This window comes from Ornithorhynchus anatinus, chromosome 2 (genome assembly GCF_004115215.2).
Source record: "Ornithorhynchus anatinus isolate Pmale09 chromosome 2, mOrnAna1.pri.v4, whole genome shotgun sequence".
Lineage (NCBI taxonomy): Eukaryota > Metazoa > Chordata > Mammalia > Monotremata > Ornithorhynchidae > Ornithorhynchus > Ornithorhynchus anatinus.
In genome coordinates, this window is record NC_041729.1 from 23811068 (window position 1) to 23833050 (window position 21983).

Here is a 21983-nt window from a genome sequence, read left to right on the forward strand (position 1 = left end):
GCCAGGCACTGTTCTAAGTGCTGGAGTACACACTAAGCAGGTTCTATCCCACATGGGGCTCACAATCTTAATCCCCATTTTACAGATAACTGAGACCCAGAGAAGTTAAGTCACTTGCTCTAGGTCACACAGCAGACAAGTGGCGGAGCTGGGAATGGAACCCAGGTCCTTCTGACTCCCAAGCCCGAGTTCTCCCCACTAGGCCATGCCGCTTCTCTTAACACACTACTCCACAGCTACTTGGAGGGTGATGCTCCATTCCATAATTCTTCCCTCAGCCACTGTCCCCTTCACACTGACTCAGAAAGAAGTCAGAAAGGGCAAAGAGATATGCGACTTGAACGTTTCCCTGCCATTAAATACCCCTTTTAGGATGTAACAAACTGGGACCAGAACCCAGCCTATAGAGTTCACCTTCCAGACTACAGGTACCACAAAAACTCTTCAAAGCATTTTTCCCTTTGGAAAATCAGCAAGTACCCTACACACAGAGACATCCCCAACTGAGTCCCAACACCCCAGTGATGTCACACCAGCATCCACCCTTGGCACTTACACATTTGATTTACTGATTTATTTTTATTGTATAATTTTATTTGAATGTACCATTACTTCTTCAAATAATTCACCCTAGCATTTTTGTGCTCTTCCGGCTGTGTCCCTGTTCTCCCTCTTACCCCCTCCACTTGGTAGCACATTATGTGCCTGTCTCCCTCAGTAAACTCCTTAGGAATAGGGAATGTGTACTTCACTCCTGTTATACAGTGCATCACATTCAGAAGGCGCTCAAATATCATTAACTGTCTTCCTCTATCTGCAAAATAAACCAGGCCAAGAGTTGACTTCTCAATTTACAACATGAGCTACCGGCCGGACAATCGGCTGGATCCTTTTCGCGGTTAAACACGGGTGACCAGGTCCAAGATGGGAAACTCCAATTCCCCCCTCGGCAGTTGAGCCAGAGGAGAGTTCAGTCACAAAGAGAAGACTGATGGGGCGGGCACAGGAGAAAACGTAGTTTTATTTCTTCACAATCTGAATGACATCTTCGTCCTCCATTGTGTGATCTTTGCCTACTTTCTGGGGATTATGCTTCACAGACAGACCCCATACCAGAGCACTGAAAGAAAGAGAAGGTTAGTCGTTCCAGCTCCTGCACTTTTTTTCAAGACCCCATTAGCCCTCCCAATTAAGACAAGTCATCAGCCCCAGAAGGCTCCCCAAAAGGTTCATCAGCAGATAAATGGTAAGGTAGCTGTTTCCAGAAGTTAGGTCGGCACCCTCGATGCAGGACATATTTTTCAAATTCAAGAAGAGATGCTAGGTGGCATGAATCAGTGAATGGAAAAACCATGGAGAGTTGGACAGATTTCGGGAGCGCTAGGGAGACTTGAGCATCTCTATTCCCGCAAGATCTCAGATATGTACTGTTTAAGAAAGCAGGAGGAGGACATTTTAAGGGAGGGTAAGATGTTTGGCTTCCCAAAGGGGATACTACAAAACAGACCCATAAGTTATTACTCTGCTGGGATAAATTTCCAGGATAAAATTCAAGGAGAATAAAATTAGGTGCCCTAAACGATAAAGGACTTCTCTGTTGGGTCTGAACAGACTGAGTGGGGACAAGATGGAAATTTATATAACCATGAAAAGGGTATACAGGGCAAATCTGGAATCATTTTCTACCAAATTTCACAACATCCGCTGAAGCAGTTGAAAAACAGAAGAATGATTTCTGACTACAGTAGATGGTAAGCATTTGTAATTTGTTATCATGGGAAATTGATAGGCAGAAAATATCATTAGGTACATGAAAGGCTTGGATAAATTAATGAATGAGTCCACACTGGTTATAAGAAAGGTTAGGGATACTGAAGAGGGAAGAGTTAGTGATGTTACAAAGTACTGTGACGATGGATTTCAAAAAGACCAACCTTCGCACTATTCCCCCAAGCATCCTTTAGCCACTATCAGAACATATTACTGGGATATATGGACCACTGTTCTGACTTGGTAATGGCATTTCTTAAATCCTTACGTCCAAATAGCAGAGGCAAGAGGGATTAATATATATATTAAAGTTACTTAATCAGATGGGAAAATCAGTCTCTCCACCTCAGCTTGAGAAAGGATGAACCCAGCAGTCTAAGATTATGGAATCCAGGAAAAAGGGAACCTAAGAGGACTGATGAGAGTTAGAGGAACAGAACTGTTTGGTTCAGCTACTATTTAAGGTATACGTCCCAAAGTTTATTTCTTGGGGGTGGGGAGGGAGTGATCCTTGAATTGGAGGATTTAGGCGGGAGTAGGCTGTAGCACGTAAGCATTACTGGTTTAGTTGGTACCAAGCAAAAGGTGTTCTCTTTTACATCACTTTATCTGAAAGCAAATATAAAACTGACCAACCCTTCCCGGACAGTTGGGCATCATCAGACTTATTCCAGAACTGAAAAAGGTTAGCTCAGAGATTTTAAGGGTTTAGCAAAAGGAACCCAGGCTGAATTTAGAAATAAAAGTGAAAGCACCTGATGACTGCAGCCCAGGTCCCGCTGAGCTAAGTGCAGAATGTACTTGGGAGTTAGCTTAGCGACAGAAGTTACTTTTCAGAAGTCCACACTGTTACCTGTTCAGTTTAGCCTTCCCAGGGAAACAGTGACCAGGGCTCCCTAAGGTACTTACTACTTGAATTCTTTGATGAGATTCTTGTGAATTTTCATGCAAAAATCCTCTACTGTAGTCCGGGAGTCGGGCAGCACCACTGGGGATGTATAGTCTGGTAACTGGCCTTTGGGTTTGGTGTAGCTGTAACAAACCATAGGCTTATTGCTTCTCATAAAATTATGGTATTTATTAAGCACCTGTAATATGCTAAGTACTGGGTAGATACACAAGGTTAGGAAAATGAGCACAGTCCTTGGTTCCCAAAACTCCCACTCCCTTCTGCATCGCCCTGACTTGCTCCATTTATTCATCCCCCTGTCCCAGCCCCACAGGACTTTTGTTCATGTCTGTAATTTATTTATATGAATGTCCGCCTCCCCCTCTATACTGTAAGTTCGTTGTGGACGGAATATGTCTGTTTATTGTTCCACTATACTCTCCCAAGTGCTTAGTACAGTGCTCTGTACACAATAAGTGCTCAATAACTATGAATGAATAAATGGGCTCACAATTTATCTTATCCCCATTTTATAGATGAGGAAATTGAGGCCCAGAAAGGCTAAGTGCCATGCCTGAGGTCTCACGGTAGGACTGCGGAAGAGCCGGGACTTGTACCCAGGTCTCCTGACACCAAACCCTGTGCTCTTCCCACTGTTTCACAAAGCCTCCCTAACCATCACCTTCCTCCTTAAGGCCTGCTATGCCTCAATAAATAGGCGCTCAATAAATACGACTGAATGAATGCTACATAACATCTCTCCAGGCACCAGATGAGGAACTATATACGTCAAATTTTTACCTGAGCCACCCACAAGAGTCCCAGCATCCTTCACTTGCTACCTGTAAAACCACCTGTTTCTTCTTCCCTTCACTCTTCACCCCTCTTCTCCATTCCTCCCATGATAGCGCAGCAGACGGGCATGACTTGTTTCTACCTCAGACGATTTTGCTGCTGGTAAGGAGTTTCAGCTCCTCCCCTCAACAGAGTCGTATCCAAATGAGACTTACATTCGCACTAGTCTCAAGTAATCCCAAATCCTCTCCAGCAGGTCATCAAAGTTCCAACGGTGATGGGCGGAGATCGGCACGCAATGAGGCACCTTGTAGATAATGTCGAGCTCCTCGATGGAGATCTGATCAATCTTATTCAGCACATAAATGCAAGGGATGTAAACTCTGCAAGGAGGCAACAGGGCACTAGATAGACTATTAAATCATTAACCCTCCCCTCTGATCCCAAACAGAAACTTCCTTGCAGGAGAAACTACAACAGCCAAGGCCGGAAGACTGGCTCAGAGAGCCTCCAAGGGGCTAAGTTATCTGACCAGCAGTCAATAACTGCCTCGCTTCTCAAAGGCACCATGACCTGATTTGACCTCTTCATACTGCAAATCCAGCCAGCCTGTGCAATCTGCTTTTTCGAGGCTGGGTCTCAGCAGGTCTACTTCATATTTGCCACAGTTAAGATGCCACGGTTAGGGACTCAAGGTGCGTGCACAGACTGAAGCCTGATGGATATAAACTCAGTCTGCTGGTCACCAAATTCTCAAATCAGTTTGGGAAATGTGGAAAAGATCTGCTTCTGTTACCTTCCACCAGCAGCAAGACCAGAAATTTTGAAAGTTTAGGTCAGAGCCCCATCTTACACCAGAGCCAGAGATCAGGGACTCTACTTGGGTATTCAGAGGCCCATGAATTAAATGAGAAGCGGGGCCTTTGAATGAGGAAGAGAAAAAGCCCACCAGTTGAAACCCTTTCACAAGCCAGCTCGGTACCTGTTGCCTTCCACTACATCAATGAGGTCATCGGCAGTGGCATCGCTGCGTAGGGTCACATCAGCATTGTGGATTTTATATTCTGCTAAAATGCTCTTCACTGTCTCTGCATCCAGTTCACTCTGAGGGCACTGAACAGGCAAATAATAAAATAATAATTATGATATTAGTTCAATGCCTGGTGTGAATACAAGCAAATCGGGTTGGACACAGGCCCTGTCCCACATGGGCTCACAATCTCAATCCCCATTTTACAGATGAGGTAACTGAGGCATAGAGAAGTGATTTGTCCAAGGGCACACAGCAGACAAGTGGCAGAGCTGGGATTTGAAACCAGGCTCTTCTGACTCCCAGGCCCGTGCTCTATCCACTATGCCATGCTGCTTCCATGTTCCTGCACTGAACATCAGACAGGAAACAAGACAGCCCCAATCCCTACCAACCATAAAAAAAAGGTTGATATCCCAGGCAGGTCACAATCCTGCAAGTCAATGCAGGATGGGCTACTAGATCAGAAAAGGTTGAAATCCCAAGCCTGGTACCACCCCCAGCCTTTTTCTGGAAGAAACCTCTTTCCTCTTCTCAGAACCCTAGGTTTTCCACAACCAGTCACGATTGCTCGCAACATCTTGCTACATCCTTACAGTAGCTGTGAGATTGATGCCTCCTTTGTCCTTCTTCTTAAAGCCAATGTTGGGAGGTTTGCTGTTCAAACGGATTCCAAAGCCTTCCAGTTCATTCTCAATGATTTTCTTGTGTCCGAGGGGCTTCAGTACATCCAGGACAATCAGGATCAAGTTACAGGTTCGAGCCACTGAGGAATCAGAGAAGGAGCTTGTTATCATCCAAATCCCTGCTTCCCCTAGATGACGATGAATGGTACGTCCTTCAATTATAGCATTCCTGAGGTGACGCTCTTAGCACAGGGCCAAGCTGAGTTCAGTCAATTCTCCTATAACAAGGGGGTTGTGCTCCTGAAGAGCATCGATCTATAGTACTCCCATCTGGACCAACACCACACATGTGCCCAAAACTATTTCTTCCAACACTGCATCGGCCTGTTAGCCGGACAACGTGCATTGTGGAAGAATGACCCCCAGCTCCTCAGTGGCAGGCTATCCTATCCGAAACATGAAATGACCACACACATTAGAGCAAAACCGGCTTTGGCTCTGGTGGCCTCTAGGTCAGAGGTGATCACGATGGCCACCAGCACCCAACTGTTAATTTGGGGGCAGTTAACTGCAACTCAAAATGACCAATATCTTTTGAAAATTGAATTTAAGAACATACAATTACATCTGCCTGGACAACTTCAACTTAAAACCTTTTATCCTTATTAAGTTAATTTGAAAAAGATTCTGCAACAAAATGGCCATAGCAAAATATTCTAAGAGAACAAGCATTTTAGGTTGTCCCCAATCTGGACACGGCACACTTCAGAGCTGCCAGTTTAACTCCTCTTTCCAAAACAAAAACCTTGAAAATACTTAAGACCTGAAGAATCTAATGAGACCCATGGAAGCATGTAAAGAGCACAAAGTTTGTGTAGAAAGATAAGTTTTGAAAATGAAGACATCAAATGACATAATTTATAAAAACAACCCCAGGTTAAGGAAGATCCAGGATCTCCTATATTTAATATCAATTTAAACCCTCCAATCCATCAGATTTTTTTCTAACTACAGCTCTTTACATGCTTCCATGGGTCTCATTACATTCTTCAGGTCTTAAGTATTTTAAACGTTTTTGTTTTGGGAAGAGGAGTTAAATTGACAGCTCTGAAGTGTGCTGTGTCCAGATTGGGGGCAATTTAAGGTACCTGTTTTCTTAAGCAATGTTGGCATTGTTAACAATGTTGGGGGGAGGTCTGGATTATAAGAGCTCTCAAACTACAATTCAGTTTAGCTGATAATCTAGTTTGACTTCTGATCCTGTGTTGCCAGTGTCTGGATGACACCTCAAAGATAAATATGCAGTCAAAAGAGTAGCTTCATCTCTGCAAATCATGTATCTAAAACTCAACTCCTAAAAGTGCTCAAGTGCAAAATCCGTGCATCTGTGTTGCATGATCTCTGGGTCCGGTGAACAACTGCTCATTGAAATCCAGGCCACTGCTCCAGCATCAATTTAACTCAGTTCTACTCACCGGCAATAACCTGGCGACCTCTCCCTTTTCCATCCTTGGCTCCTTCAATAATACCCGGGAGATCAAGAAGCTGCAAGTTTGTGTAGAAAGATGAGTTTTGAAAACGAAGACATCAAATGGCATAATTTACAAAAACAATCTCAGGTTAAGGAAGATCCAGGATCTCCTATTTAATATCAACTTAACCTCAAACCCTCCAATCCACCAGTTGTTTTCTAACTACAGGAGTGTCAAGGAGAGGTCTTGGTGGACAACTAAATAAAAGTGACTCTATGATCTTCTGCAAAGGAACATACAGCAATAGCTCAGCTAAGTAAATGTATCATGGGATCCCCGAAACAGCCACAGGCTAGAAGAAAATGCCATCAGGAAATACACCCACAAAAAGCAAGAAAGGCTTCTGATAACTACCCTTTATCTCCTCTCCAACATCTGAGTCCAAAGTAATAATAAACATGGTTCAAAACTAGATTTTTAGCAGGAAAGACAGTACCCCAACTTTCAAGACAGGACCCTAACACATTCCACTGATGATTTATAGCCTGGTGCAGACCTAGGAGTCAGAGGATCTGGCTCCGCCACTTGTCTACTGTGTGGCCTTAGGCAAGTCATTTTGCTTCTGTGTGACTCAGTTATCTCATCTGTAAAATGGGGATTAATAATAATAATAATAATGTTGGTATTTGTTAAGCGCTTACTATGTGCAGAGCACCGTTCTAAACGGTGGGGGAGATACAGAATAATCAGGTTGTCCCACGTGAGGCTCACAGTTAAAACCCATTTTACAGATGAGGTAACTGAGGCACAGAGAAGTGACTTGCCCACAGTCACACAGCTGACAAGTGGCAAAGCAGGGATTCGAACCCATGACTTCTGACTCCGAAGCCCAGGCTCTTTCCACTGAGCCACGCTGCTTCCCCTGATTAAACTGAATAAAACTGTGAGCCCCATGTGGGACATGGACTGTGTCCATTCAGATTATCTTCTATCTACTCCAGCACTTAGTTCAATGCCTGGTACCTTGTTAGCACTTAATAAATACCATTAAGAAAAAAATTCTCACCCTAAATCAGATTCAAGGGGCCTTTAATGACATAATGTAACAAACACACTCCCTGCCCACAGTGAGTTTATAGTCTAGAGGCAGAGACTGTCATTAACATAAATAAATACAATTACAGATATGTTCATAAGGGCTTTGGGGCTGAGGGGGATGGTGAATAAAGGGAGCAATTCAAGGCAACACAGAAGGGAATGGGAGAAAGGAAATGAGCCAATAGTCGGGGAAGGTTTCTTGGAGATGTGTCTTCAGTAAAGCTTTGAAGGTGGGGAGAAGCAGCGTGGCTCAGTGAGAAGCAGCGTGGCTCAGTGGAAAGAACATGGGATTTGGAGTCAGGGCTCATGAGTTCGAATCCCAGCTCTGCCACTTGTCTGCTGTGTGACTGTGGGCAAGTCACTTAACTTCTCTGTGCCTCAGTTCCCTCATCTGTAAAATGGGGATTAAGACTGTGAGCCCCACGTGGGACAACCTGATTCTCCTATGTCTACCCCAGCGCTTAGAACAGTGCTTGGCACATAGTAAGCGCTTAACAAATACCAACATTATTAACATTATTAATTGTCAGATATGAAGAGGGAGGGCATTCCAGGCCAGAAGCATGATGTGGGTGAGAGATCAGCGACGAGAAAGACGAGATCAAGGTACAGTAAGTAGCCTGGCACTAGCTGAGCACTAGTAAGTAGCACAGTAAGTAGCACTAGTGTGGGGGCTGGGTTGAGTAGGATAGTAGCAAGGTGAGGTAGGAAGGGCCCAGGTGATTGAGTGCTTTAAAGCCAAAGGTAAGGAGTTTCTGCTGTCACGGAGGTGGATGGTCAACCACTGGAGATTCTTGAGAAGTGGGGAAACATGGACTGAACACTTTTGAAGAAAAAAGATCTGGGCAGCAGAGTGAAGTATGGCCTGGAGAGAGGAGAGACAGGAGGCTGATACAGTAATCTAGTTGGGACCACGATGCTTGGATTAACATGTTAACAGTTTGGATGGAGAGGAGAGGACATTTTAATAATGTTGTGGAGGCCAAACCAACAGGATTTAGTGATAGATTCATTCATTCAATCGTATTTATTGAGCACTTACTATGTGCAAAGCACTGTACTAAGTGCTTGGAAAGTACAATTCAGCAATAAAGAGAGACAATCCCTGCCCACAACAGGTTTACAGTCTAGAAGGGGGGTGACAGACTTCAAAACATTGAATATGTGGGTTGAATGAGAGGAGTCAAGGTTAATTTCAAAGTCATGGGAATGTGAGGCAAGAAAATTTTTCACAACAGCTCAACTAATAAGAGCTGTTTGGAAGCCTAAACATAAGTCAAGCCTTGACTGTATTTCAGTTATCAGTGAGGTATATAAACACAATGCAGTTTCTGCTAACTTAGGCACCACCATTTCTCTCCTAGCCCACGGGTTTTACCTGGATCTTGGCTCCTTTGTATCTGATAACCCCCGGCACTGTGGTCAGGGTAGTGAATTCATAGGCTGCCACTTCTGAGTACACCCCTGCTAAGTTGCTGAGCAGCGTTGATTTGCCCACTGATGGAAAGCCCACAAATCCAATCCGAGCATCACCTGTCTTGGCCACGTCAAAACCTAAAACATTTGTAAATACCAATCAGTTCAGTAGTGGAGACCTTGGATCGGGGAGGTTCGATCAATGAGGAAGGGTTAAATAAAAACTCGGGAAAACTTGAGCTGCTAGCCAACACAAACATTAAAACTGAAGTACCCCGGAGCAACTCTAACATTACTAAGTGACTCAATACTATACCAGAAATATATGCCGGAAAAAAAATATACAAACCTTCTCCCGGCCCACCACCTCCACCACCTTTTGGGGTGATGAGCTCCCGCCGGAGCTTGGCCAGCCGAGCCTTCAGTAGCCCTAAATGGTGAGCAGTGGCCTTGTTCTTTTGAGTCCGAGCCATCTACAAATGCAAACAAACACATAAAACATTATCCCACTGGTATCCTGGCTCAATGAAGAAATGGAAATTAGGGCATCTATGTCCAGCCTCCCAAGTAATAATAATAATAATTATGGTATTTATTAAGCTCTTTACTATGTGCCAGGCATTGCACACAGGATAATTCCCAATGTCTTGGCTTTCTCGTTTGAAAATTGGGTTCCTTACTCCACTGAGTGACTCTGCCCCTCCTCCCCATTCCCCCTACTCCCTCCCTCTGCTCTAACCCCTTCCCCTCCTCACAGCACTTGTGTATATTTGTATATATTACTTCTCTATTTTATTAATGATGTGCACACATCTATGATTCTATTTATCTTGATGGTACTGACGCCTGACTACTTGTTTTGTTGTCTGTCTCCCCCTTTTAGACTGTGAGCCTGTTGTTGGGCAGGGATGGTCTCTGTTGCCAAATTGTACATTCCAAGCGCTTAGTCCAGTGCTCTGCACACAGTAGGCGGTCAATAAATACGAATGAATGAATGAAAATGGGAGACTGTGTCCAACCGAGAGGCGACCAAAACATGCACCTAGGATCTAAGAACTGTACAACCTATAAATTAGGTGCAGAAGATGGTCTTTAGGGAAACATTAATCGGCAGCAGCAGCAGCCCACCTGCCCTCATCATATTCCCTATGCTCTGCGTGTCCAGGAAAAAAGCGGTTATTATCATAAATGCACTCCCTTCCCAGACTAAGCACCCCCTTTCCCTCTGCTCCTCCTCCCCATCCCCCCTTCTCCCACCCTCTGCTCTTCCCCTCAGCACTGTGCATATTTGTTTATATTACTTTTGGCTCTATTTTGTTAATGATGTGTATATATATCTATGATTCTATTTATCTTGAGGACATCTACGCCAGACTACTGGTTTTGCTGTCTCCCCCGTTTAGACTGTGGGCCCGTTATTGCGTAGAAATTCGTTCATTCAATAGTATTTCTTGGGCTCTTACTCTGTGCAGAGCACTGCCCTAAGCGCTTGGAACGTACAAGGTCCAAGGTTGAGAAGCAGCGTGGCTCAGTGGAAAGAGCCCGGGCTTGGGAGTCAGAGGTCGTGGGTTCGTATCCCGGCTCTGCCCCTTGTCAGTTGTGTGACTTTGGGCAAGTCACTTCATTCATTCAATAGTATTTATTGAGCGCTCACTATATGCAGAGCACTGTACTGAGCGCTTGGAATGTACAAATCGGTAACAGATAATAATAATAATGTTGGGATTTGTTAAGCGCTTACTATGTGCAGAGCACTGTTCTAAGCGCTGGGGTAGATACAGGGTCATCAGGTTGTCCCACGTGAGGCTCACAGTTAATCCCCATTTTACAGATGAGGTAACTGAGGCACAGAGAAGTGAAGTGACTTGCCCACAGTCACCCACTGAACCTCCCCTTCTGCCTGTCTCGCTCAGCCTGCCTCTCTCAGTCCGTCCATCCGTCCGTCCGCGTGGCTCAGTGGAAAGAGTATGGGCTTTGGAGTCAGGGCTCATGAGTTCGAATCCCAGCTCTGCCACTTGTCGGCTGTGTGACTGTGGGCAAGTCACTTAACTTCTCTGTGCCTCAGTTCCCTCATCTGTAAAATGGGGGTTAAGACTGTGAGCCCCACGTGGGACAACCTGATTCCCCTATGTCTACCCCAGCGCTTAGAACAGTGCTCGGCACATAGTAAATGCTTAACAAATACCAACATTATTAAGTGGCAGAGCCCGGGATTCGAACCCATAACCTCTGACTCCCAAGCCCGGGCTCTTTCCACTGGGCCACGCTGCTTCACCAGAGACAGTCCCTGCCCTTTGACGGGTTTACAGTCTAATCACTTCTCTGTGACTCGGTTAGCTCATCTGTAAAATGGGGATGAAGACTGGGAGCCTCACGGGGGACAACCTGATGACCCCCAGCGCTTAGAACAGTGCTCTGCACATAGTAAGGGCTTAACAAATACCAACATTATTATTACAAGATAGAGGGCCTGTTCTCTGTTGCCGAATTGTACATTCCAAGCGCCTTTGGGACATTGCTCTTGCACAGAGTAGGCGCTCAAGAAATACTATTGAATAATAATGTTGATATTTGTTCAGCCTTTACTAGGTGCAGAGCACTGTTCTAAGCGTTGGGGGAGACACAGGGTGATCAGGTTGTCCCACGTGAGGCTCACAGTTAATCCCCATTTTCCAGATGAGGTCACTGAGGCCCAGAGAAGTGAAGTGACTTGCCCACAGTCCCACAGCTGACAAGTGGCAGCGCCGGGAGTCGAACTCATGACCTCTGACTCCCAAGCCCAGGCTCTTTGCATTGAGCCACGTTGAATGAATGAGTACTGTTGAATGAATGAACTACTGGGTGCTGGCGCGCATGCGCGCTATGATCGAGCCCGGACGATGGGGCAGGGCGGGTCTCCACATCAGGACGGGGGTCCCAAGAGGAGGAGATGGAAGATGGGTTGCTCTCACCTCGGCTTCGATCTCGGCGATCTTGGCTAAGGTGCCACTCATGATGGCGGGATGTTGGTCCCGGGCTGCAGCGAACCCGGCCCCGACCTGGGCGGTGGAAAGGACTGGCCGGCAGGGCCGGGCGCCGCTCTGCGCAGGCGCGGGCGGCGCTCTCTTCTCGCGAGAGCTGAGAGCACGTGGGGCGGGAGGGGGCGGGAAACGTGCTCTGTGGCGCCTCCCCCACCCAGTGTGGTGTCACAGTGGTGTCCCATGGCCCCCGAGCCCGCCAGTAGGGGGCTTAAAGGACCCCCTTCCTCCTTCCCCAGTTTTATCATGGCCCTCTGGCTCTCCCTGCTCACTCTAGGTTCGGCCTGCAGGTTTACACAGACAAAAGTCAGGCTTTCCCCACGATCTCTCCTCACTCCCTTCACCTCCTTCGCCACCCTGGCATAGGAGCCAGTCTAGGGAAGACAAATCCTTTCAGCCCCCACAGTCTAGCAAATGAAGCTTCTTTTCCCTGTCAGGTTCAGGTGCTTATTCTCGGCCCACAACTTGGTTGCCATGGCCTTCTGGCTCTACCTGCTCACTCTAGGTTCAGCCTGGAGGTTTACACAGACAAAAGTCAGGCTTTCCCCACGATCTCTCCTCACTCCCTTCACCTCCTTCGCCACCCTGGGATAGGAGCCAGTCTAGGGAAGACAAATCCTTTCAGCCCCCACAGTCTAGCAAATGAAGCTTCTTTTCCCTGTCAGGTTCAGGTGCTTATTCTCGGCCCACAACTTGGTTGCCATGGCCTTCTGGCTCTACCTGCTCACTCTAGGTTCAGCCTGGAGGTTTACACAGACAAAAGTCAGGCTTTCCCCACGATCTCTCCTCACTCCCTTCATCTCCTTCGCCACCCTGGGATAGGAGCCAGTCTAGGGACGACAAATCCTTTCAGCCCCCACAGTCTAGCAAATGAAGCTTCTTTTCCCTGTCAGGTTCAGGTGCTTATTCTCGGCCCACAACTTGGTTGCCATGGCCTTCTTGCTCTCCTTGCTCACTCCAGGTTCAGCCTGGAGGTTTACATAGACAAAAGTCAGGCTTTCCCCACGATCTCTCCTCACTCCCTTCATCTCCTTCGCCACCCTGGGATAGGAGCCAGTCTAGGGACGACAAATCCTTTCAGCCCCCACAGTCTAGCAAATGAAGCTTCTTTTCCCTGTCAGGTTCAGGTGCTTATTCTCGGCCCACAGCTTGGCTGCGCTGGCTCTCTGGCTCTCCCTTCTCATTCTAGGTTCGGCCTGGAGGTTTACACAGACAAAAGTCAGGCTTTCCCCAGGATCTGTCCTCACGCCCTTCACCTCCTTCCCCACCCCGGGATAGGAGCCAGCCTAGGGAAGAAGACAAATCCCTTCAGCCCCACAGTGTAGCAATTGAAGCTTTTTTTCCCTGTCAGGTTCAGGTGCTTATTCTCGGCCCACAGCTTGGCTGCCCTGGCCCTCTGGCTCTCCCTGCTCACTCTAGGTTAGGCCTGGAGGTTTAATAATAATGATGATGGCATTTGTTAAGAGTTTACTATGCGCAAAGAACTGTTCTAAGCGCTGAGGAGGATACAAAGGTGATCAGGTTGTCCCACGTGGGGCTCACAGTCTTCATGCCCATTTTACAGTTGAGGTCACTGAGGCCCAGAGAAGTGAAGTGACTTACCCAAAGTCACACAGCTGACAAGCGGCGGAGCCAGGATTTGAACCCATGATCTCTGACTCCCCAGCCCATGCTCTTTCTTCTGAGCTATGCTGCTTCTCACAGACACACAGACAAAAGACTTTCCCCAGGATCTCTCCTCATGCCCTTCACCTCCTTCCCCACCCAGAATAGGAGCCAGCCTAGGGAAGACAAATCCCTTCAGCTCCACAGTGTAGCGAATGAAGCTTCCTTTTCCCATCAGGTTCAGATGTTTATTCTCAGGAGAAGCGGCCCACAGCTTGGCCGCCATGGCCTTCAGGCCCTCACTGCACTCTCTGGGTTAAATCTCTCCTCGCACCCTTCACCTCCTTCCCCACCCCGGAATAGGAGCCTAGGGAAGACAAACCCCTTCAGCTCCACACTGTAGTGAAGGAAGCTTCCTTTCCCTGTCAGGTTCAGATGTTTATTCTCAGGAGAAGCAGCTCACAGCTTGGCCACCATGGCCTTCAGGCCCTCACTGCTTGCTCTGGGTTACGCCTGAAGGTTTGCACAGACAGCAGACAGTCTTTCCCAAAGGCCTCTTCTCACTCCCTTCACCTCCTTCCCCATCCCGGGATAGGAGCCACCACAGGGAAGACAAATCTCTTCAGCCCCACAGTGTAGTGAATGAAGCTTCCTTTCCCCGTCAGGTTCAGGTGTTTATTCTCAGGAGAAGCAGCCCACAGCTTGACCCCTGCACGCGGGGACTCGATTCCCTCTCAGCAGAATGGCCTCGTTCCTGTGCCAGTTGTGAGTGCCGCCTGATGATATCTAGTGTATTGGTGAAAAGGAAACTGCTGAGAGCGTCAAGCGCTTAGTACAGGGCTCTGCACAAAGTAAATGCTCAATAAATATGAAGGAATGAATGAGAGGGAGATGGGGAGGGAATGACTGGCTCGAGCTTGGTCACTCGGGCAGGAGTTGGACAAAAACAAGAAAACCAAAGATATTGACCATAAAAGAGAAATAAACTCCGTGTTTGCTTATATTAGGAAAAAATTTAAGAAAGACAAAGCAAACCAATAAAACGAGGCTTCTTTCCTAAATAGGAAGGGAAGACTAATAGTCTGATCCTGAAAGGGCTAGGATTTTACTTTATTAATACTATTAATAATAATAATGGTATTTGTTAAGTGCTTACTCTGTGCCAAGCACTGTTCTAAGCACCGGGAAGATACAAGGTAATCAGGTTGTCCCACGTGGGGCTCACAGACTTAATCCCCATTTTACAGATGAGGTCACTGAGGCACAGAGAAGTTAAGTGACTTGTCCAAAGTCACACAGCTGATAAGTGGCAGACTAAAATTTAGAACCCATGACCCCTGACTTCCAAGCCCATTCTCTTTCCACTAAGCCATGCTACTTCTTTTTTAAACATTGTTTTTAAAAGGCTCAGCTAGGTCCAGAAAATGAAGATTAGGCTCTTCCTATTCTGTAATGGGAGGATAGGAAGTGCAGCTAGGGCAGGAAGGAACTGTTCACATCTTTTTAAAACCTGGAGAAATTAAAATCAGCAAATTCAAAAACAAAGTAAAAGCTCTCTAGGGATTTAGGATTTTCCCTAGCAACCCTAAAACTAGAAATTGCTTCACTTTTGCAGTATTTAAATTTGACACCACTGCTACTACTAGAAACGTTACTAAAGACACAACTGAAAATAGACTAGAGAAAATGCTATTATTCAGGTCTGAACATGAGATTTATTTATAGTAGTGTCTGTCTCCCACGCTAGACTGTAAACTCACTGTGATCATGGAACATGTCTAACAACTCTATTGCAATGTACACTCCCAAGTGCTTGGTACAGTGCTTTGCATCCAATAAGCCCTCAATAAATAAGGTTGATTGATTGACTGATTCTGGTAGTGCAAGTGTGATGTTTAAGGCAAATAAATAACCAATAACCCCCTGTTGGGTGCATTTAAGATTTGCCCTCACTTCACTGTTTTATTGGTTACCAATAAAATTTTACTTTTCCCTCTTGGTGCCATACACTCCCTGAAGCCTCTGCTCTAAGGCAATCACCCCATTTCTGATTCTGTATGCTAGGCTGATATGCCTTCTGCTGCTGCCCACCTCTAGGCCACAACTTATGAGATTTCGATTGAATACAGTGTATAAAGATTCATGCTTAGAAACGTTAGATCAACCACAGGTATCTGACCAACTGTAGCCTGCCCTCCAAATGATCTATTGGCTTCGTTTTGATGTAAAGATAGTAAAGATAGCAATATGAACAGGAGGAGTCAGGAGAGATGAGGAATGTTGTTTTGTACTTTAAAGAACAGTGTGATCATAATAATAATAATAATGTTGGTATTTGTTAAGCATTTACTATGTGCAAAGCACTGTTCTAAGCACTGGGGGGAAATACAAGGTCATCATGTTGGCCCACGCGGGGCTCACAGTCTTCACCCCCATTTTACAGATGAGGTAACTGAGGCCCAGAGAAGTGAAGTGACTTGCCCAAAGTCACAGAGCTGGCAAGCAGCGGAGCCAGGATTAGAACCCATGACCTCTGACTCCCAAGCCCGGGCTCTTTCCACTGAGCCATGCTATTCTCTGATGATAATGGAGTCTCCTGACAAAGGTAAGAGACATCAGGACCAAGACTCTGCAGGAATGAATTGATTATGGTGAGTGTGTTTTACACAGTGTAACTCACGCTCTCTTGTCCTTACCAGTTGTATTTCCACTGGGGCACAGAGTTCAACAAACAGGAGGGGTGGAGGGGATGCAATATTTGCAAAATACACCCAGATATTTTTTTACAAGCAGGATCCATTTATGCCAAAATGACCAGAGTGTGTAAACCTAGAAGTGGTTCTCCTGGTAGCCAGTGTAGTCTTTTCTGGCCATATTAACCAGATGTTTTTGAGATTCCTCCTGGGCCTGGGCACCTTGCAGGCACCTAGGTTGTTCTCAGTCACAAGCTCTCATCACAGGTGGTTTAGCCCCAGTTGATATTCCCCTACTTGCAGTAGCCCTGCAAGTAGTCCTGAAGAAAGAGCAACGCCCTGGGAATGAGAAAGTCTGCGTTCTTCAAATACTTTTTTTAGTCTGAAATTTTTTTAGTCTGAATTAACAGTTAAACACTTTAAATGCGGTGCCCACATTCACTTACACAGTTTGTATGCAAAGAAATGCACAGATTTCCTGCTTCCCCCAAGCTTGCTTCACTCCTTAAGTGTACAGAGGGTCAAAGGTGACTTTTCTTGTAGTTCACGTAAAGGCTGTGGGATCTCAGCCAACTGCCCCAAACATCTTGTTATGGCTCTTGTAAATCTTCACTCAACTTGTGACTTAATTACATTGATTATTTTAATGATAGATACATTTAATCACTCAGGATTATCCTGACAGGAAATAGTTGAGATTATAAAACAAGAAGTGGAGATTAAAAGTCAGGGTGACCTAAGGCTCAGTTCAGTATTCATGAACCTAGTTTAGTAGCAAGTGAAAGTAGGATCCTGAATCCTCTGAGATGCAGACCTCTCTCGGTTGTGTCAGCTCTAGATTGATTTTTGGTAGAGCACTAGGTTTCGGTTTTCATTGGCCTGGGTGGTATTTATTCTGTAATTCTGTATTGAAAAAGAAAAATAAATCAATAAAAAGAGAAAAGAGCTGATCTTAAATAAGAAGTCAGTCAAAGAGGTCAAAGTGAGATGATGATTCTGAAAGTAAATGAGTTATAATGGAGGGAAACAGTGCTTAATGTGTGCATGGGCGGTTTATGGCCTAGGCAGCCTCCGGGATGGGCACCTCATAGACCTAGAAGCATTATCATTGAATGTGTGGCAGTATTATTATTGTTATTTCCGAAGTCATTACACATGTGAAATGTAAAATGACATAACTGTTTGAACTCCAGTACCTCGTTCATTACCAATTAAGTGGGGCTGAAAATATATCTCTGGTATAATACTCATGTTTACGGTTTGCTTCTCATCAATGCAGAAATGTCATTCCATCTTCATCTCATTAATTGTCTCAGCAGCCTGTTGGATAGGTGGCAACTACTGTTATAGCCTCAATTTATAGAAGGAGAAAAGAGCTAGGACAGAGCATCAAGTCTAGGAAAGGAAAGAGGTAAATGCCCTTCAGACATTTGGTATTCAACCCACCCTCAGCTCCGCAGCATCAGTAAATTATTTATTTATATTAATGTCTGTCACCCCTTCTAGACTGCAAGCTCCTTGTGGGAGGGGATGTGTTTACCAACTCTGTTGTATTGTACTCTCCCAAGTGTTTAGTACTATGTTCTGCACACAGTTAGTACTCAATAAATGCCATTGATGAGATTTTAAAAAGTCAGAAACAAAGGAGAGGGACATGAACAAAATAAATAAACTAAAAGCATCATTACTGGGTCAAACTAGTGGACTGCCAATCCCAATATTCTCTTTTTAATAATGACAGAAATAGGATTGCCCTTCTTGACATCCACGCTTATCATCACCAGGATCCAAACTCAACATTGTTACCTTTTTCCACGGAAGGCAAATGAGGTGGAACTTTCAGTGGTTGGGTCTTTGAGGGGATGTGGGTGGCGTTCAGGAGGCAAAACTTTGACAGAACATGACTTCCTCATGTTCCACTTCCAGGGCTGAATTCTCCCCTCTCCCAGATTTGGAATCTCCAATAAGGGCTCAAAAAGCCCCACGTAGCCCAGAACCTGGAGAAAAGCTCTTGGCCTGTCCCTGGAGGCCCCAGAAACCCCGTCAGCATGAGAGCTCAGTGAAGTACAAAATAAGTACAAAATAAGTGAGTGAAGCTTCAAAATCAGTGAGGGGGGGAATTGAGAAGAGCCATTAAATCGCTCCCCTCTGGCCTTTGGTGCTGGGCTGAGGACGAAGAAGCCTCCAACCTGGCCCCATATCTGTGGCAAGAGTGGAAATCATAACAGGCTGCCTAAGATGATTGAAATTCTGGTTATCTTAGGTGAGGTACAGCAAAGCTTAAGGTGGGTGGGACCAAAGAGGAGCATAGAGGAATAGGGGATAGAGGGAAGTAGAAAGGGGAAGAAAGGGAGAAGAAAATAGGGAGAGAAAAAATAAAAAAAGAGAAGAGAGAGGGAGGTAGAAGTTCTTACCTTCTACTACCACATCATCCTCACTGTCTTCCGCCTCTCCACAAGCAATGGCACCAGCCATTTCTCCCAGTTCCACAGTGCGCCTCTTTCAAAAAGCCTTTCTTTGCCAGACAAACTTTGCCTTGTTCCTAAAAAATGATCTAGTCAAAACATGTAGTAAAAACACATTTTATGGCAGAACAGAGTATATTTTTAATTCTTCATCCAGAGTTATGTAACTTTTCTCTTTGTTCCCTTTCTTTCAACCTCATTCCTACCTATGATAGAACATTCTCCTCAGTCTCATCTTATTCAGATTTTTTGTGCCTTTTGTGTGGAACCTTGTCAAGGTCCTCTTGAAAGTATGAGTATATTTTGTGCATTGGTTCCCTTCTACACTGATCACATGGATTCTACCATTTTCCAGATATAGAAGTGAGAAAATTATCTAGACTATAATTCCCAAGTTCACCTCCAGAATTCAGAGAGGGGAGCTATAGAGCCGATCTATAGGTGATCATTTTTAATGAGAAATTTTATTGCTTTTTGTTTTATTTATATGGAATTTATTAAGCACTTTTTACATGCCAGGCACTGTACTAAGAGCTAGGGTAGATACAAACTAATCAGGTTGGACACGGTCCATGACCCCATCGGATTCACAGTCTTAATCCTCATTTTACAGATGAGGGAACTGAGGCACAGAGAAGTTAAGTGACTTGCCCAAGATCACACGGCAGGCAAGTAGTGGAGCCAAGTTTAGAACCCAGGTCCTTCTGACTCCCGGGCCTTTGCTCTTTCCACTAGGCCACACTGCTATAGTTCCTCCGGCTCCTCAACGGAGTTTCTTCAGCACCTTTTTTTGAAGTTATCCAGTGCTGGTGACTAATCTATATCTAGCTTATCTATTTGGTCGAAACATCCTGTCGGCTCATCATCATTTTATTTAATTCTTCTGACCTTCTGCTTGTCTTGTCTTATGCTGTCCAGTCATTTCTGACCCATAGCGACACCACGGACAGATCTCTCCCAGAACGCCCCGCTCTCCATCTGCAATCGTTCTGGTAATGGATCCATTGAGTTTTCTTGGTGAAAATATGGAAGTGGTTTACCATTGCCCCCTTCTTGCAGTAAATTCGAGTCTCTGCCCTCAATTCTCCCCCATGCCGCTGCTGCCCGGCAAGGGTGAGTTTTGACTTGTAGCAGATCGCCTTCCACCTGCTAGCCACTGCCCAAGCTAGGAATGGAATGGGTAGGCCTCTGCTTGACTCTCCCTCCTGTAGCCAAGACTGGTAGAGTACCGGAAACTCTTCAGGTGCCATCCTGAGAGGGGACTTTCTGCTACAGAAAGCAATTTGGATATGAGAACTAATATTTTCCCTCTTGGCTATCTCTTTTTCATATAGGATTGCAATGTTTACACCACTCCCATTTAAGTGACTCAATTGATTCCCTAATGACTTTCCTGTTTTTAATATACTGGAAAAGTGTTTTATTTTTAACTTTGGCACCCTTTGCAAGGTGTGCTTCAAACTTAATTTTAGTGGCTCGATTTCCCATTTGTATCTGATTTACCATTCTCTATGAGCTTTCCTGTTCCCTTCATTTTTTAAAAGGATGACTGTTTTTAATCTGATAGCATTTTTTACTCTATCATTTAACTAGTGAGAGTTTGTTTGAGCACCTTTTCTTTTTTGTCTGAGGTCCATTTTTAACAGGGCTTCAAACATGGTATTTTTAAGCAGCCTCCAGACTTCTTATATGCTTTTTTTAGCTCCTTTTTTCACAGTTTTTTCCTAGAGTTTCATTTCATCATTGTATGCTTTTCTAAAATTGAATATCTTTCATGGGGTTTTTTTGGCCTCTTCCTAACAAAAATATTAAATTTAAGTGTGATGCGATCATGTTCAGAATGGCCCTCCCACATATACTTCCTTCACCAAGTCCTGTCCAGTACTCAGAATTATAATCAGTATATTAACCCATGGGTTTAGGATTAGTAGTTCTACAAAACAGTCATTTTTCCAATCCAAAAATATATAAATGTTTGGAGGCATTGTGTGTCGATTGCTCCCCTTGGCTAAAGTGAACAGAATTTTGGTTGGGTTATGCTATCTGAAGGAGAGGCCTAAAGGGCTGGGGCTGAAGAGGCGATATGGCCAAAGGGGAAGAGAGAGAGGGGAAAGAGGAGGAAAAAGATAAAAGAGGGGAGGAGGAAAAGGGGAAAAAAAGAAGCGAATGCAAGGGGCAGGGAGGGTAAAAGGGAAAGGAGGGTGAGAGAGAAAGATGTGTTGGAAAAGGAAGAGGCTTCTCGCCCTCTGTTGATTCATTCATTCAATCAAATTTATTGAGATTATTCTGCCTCCACCGCTGGCTTCTGCCACTGTTGGAATTTGTCTACCAACTCTGTTATATTGATATACTGTACTCTCCCAAACACTTAATGCAGTACTCTGCACACAGTATGCACTCAGAAAATACAATCGACTAATTGATTCATGGTCAGGCCCCTCTTTCCCCATGTTACCTCTCCCTTCTGTTAAGATGCCTGCTCATCCCAGCCAGCCAGATATCTTTTTGGTTTTATTTAATAACCTGGGTTTCAATAGACTTTAGGGCTTTTGAGATGTAACTGTGCCTTGAAAGTGAGCAGTGCAGACAACCCTCAAATGTCAAGAATGTGCCAACCACTAAGTGCTAGGGTAGATACAAGGTAATAAGGTTGGACACTGTCCCTGACCCACATGGGGCTCCCAATCCTAATCCCCATTTTACTGATGAGGTAACTGAGGACCAGAGAAGTTAAGTGACTTGCCCAAGGTCTCACAGCAGACAAGTGGCGGAGCCAGGATTAGAACCCACATCCTCTGACTCCCAAACCTGTGCTCTTGCCACTAGGCCATGCTGCTTCTCATAATTGGAACATCTGATCACCTCAACCTTTTTAATGTTTAGTAATGAATCATCAAACACCCCTAACTTTTCCTAGGTTTCTTTCTGGTAGTACATTATTATTGACCTCTCAACCTTGCATTTTAACCACTCTCCGCTATTCAGCCAGACCAGCTTTCAGTGGCAACAGATTTCATGTTTACTACCAGATGTGTGAAGAAGTGTTTCCTTTGTTGTTTTGAACCTATCACAATAGTATCAGACACACTTTCTATTTTTCTTAGTGG

At 45.0% G+C, this 21983-nt stretch overlaps 1 protein-coding gene and 1 non-coding gene across 2 annotated transcripts; both read right to left on the minus strand.

Moving 5' to 3' along the window:
* Nucleotides 1-572: 572 nt before the first annotated feature.
* On the minus strand, nt 573-12200 carry DRG1 (developmentally regulated GTP binding protein 1). The gene is made up of 9 exons (XM_001505491.5): nt 12048-12200; nt 9446-9569; nt 9059-9234; nt 6586-6655; nt 5081-5250; nt 4437-4567; nt 3670-3837; nt 2680-2802; nt 573-1120 (listed from the first exon to the last, which is right to left on the minus strand). The coding sequence occupies exons 1-9, from the start codon at nt 12087-12089 to the stop codon at nt 1021-1023; spliced, it is 1104 nt and encodes a 367-aa protein (XP_001505541.1). The 5' UTR covers nt 12090-12200; the 3' UTR covers nt 573-1020.
* A 7799-nt stretch (nt 12201-19999) lies between these two features.
* On the minus strand, nt 20000-20137 carry LOC114809764. The gene has a single exon (XR_003757542.1). It is a non-coding gene; the product is annotated as a small nucleolar RNA SNORA7 (small nucleolar RNA).
* Between the last annotated feature and the right edge of the window lie 1846 nt (nt 20138-21983).

What these genes read in the sequence shown, in the direction of transcription:
- DRG1 (XM_001505491.5), bottom strand. Translation starts at nt 12,089, where the DNA reads ATGAGTGGCACCTTAGCCAAGATCGCCGAGATCGAAGCCGAG. An exon ending in GATGTAGTGGAAGGCAACAG is followed by an intron (nt 3,838 to 4,436) that starts GTACCGAGCTGG and finishes GCCTCCTTGCAG; the next exon opens with AGTTTACATCCCTTGCATTT. An exon ending in CTCATCAAAGAATTCAAGTA is followed by an intron (nt 1,121 to 2,679) that starts GTAAGTACCTTA and finishes TCTTTCTTTCAG; the next exon opens with TGCTCTGGTATGGGGTCTGT.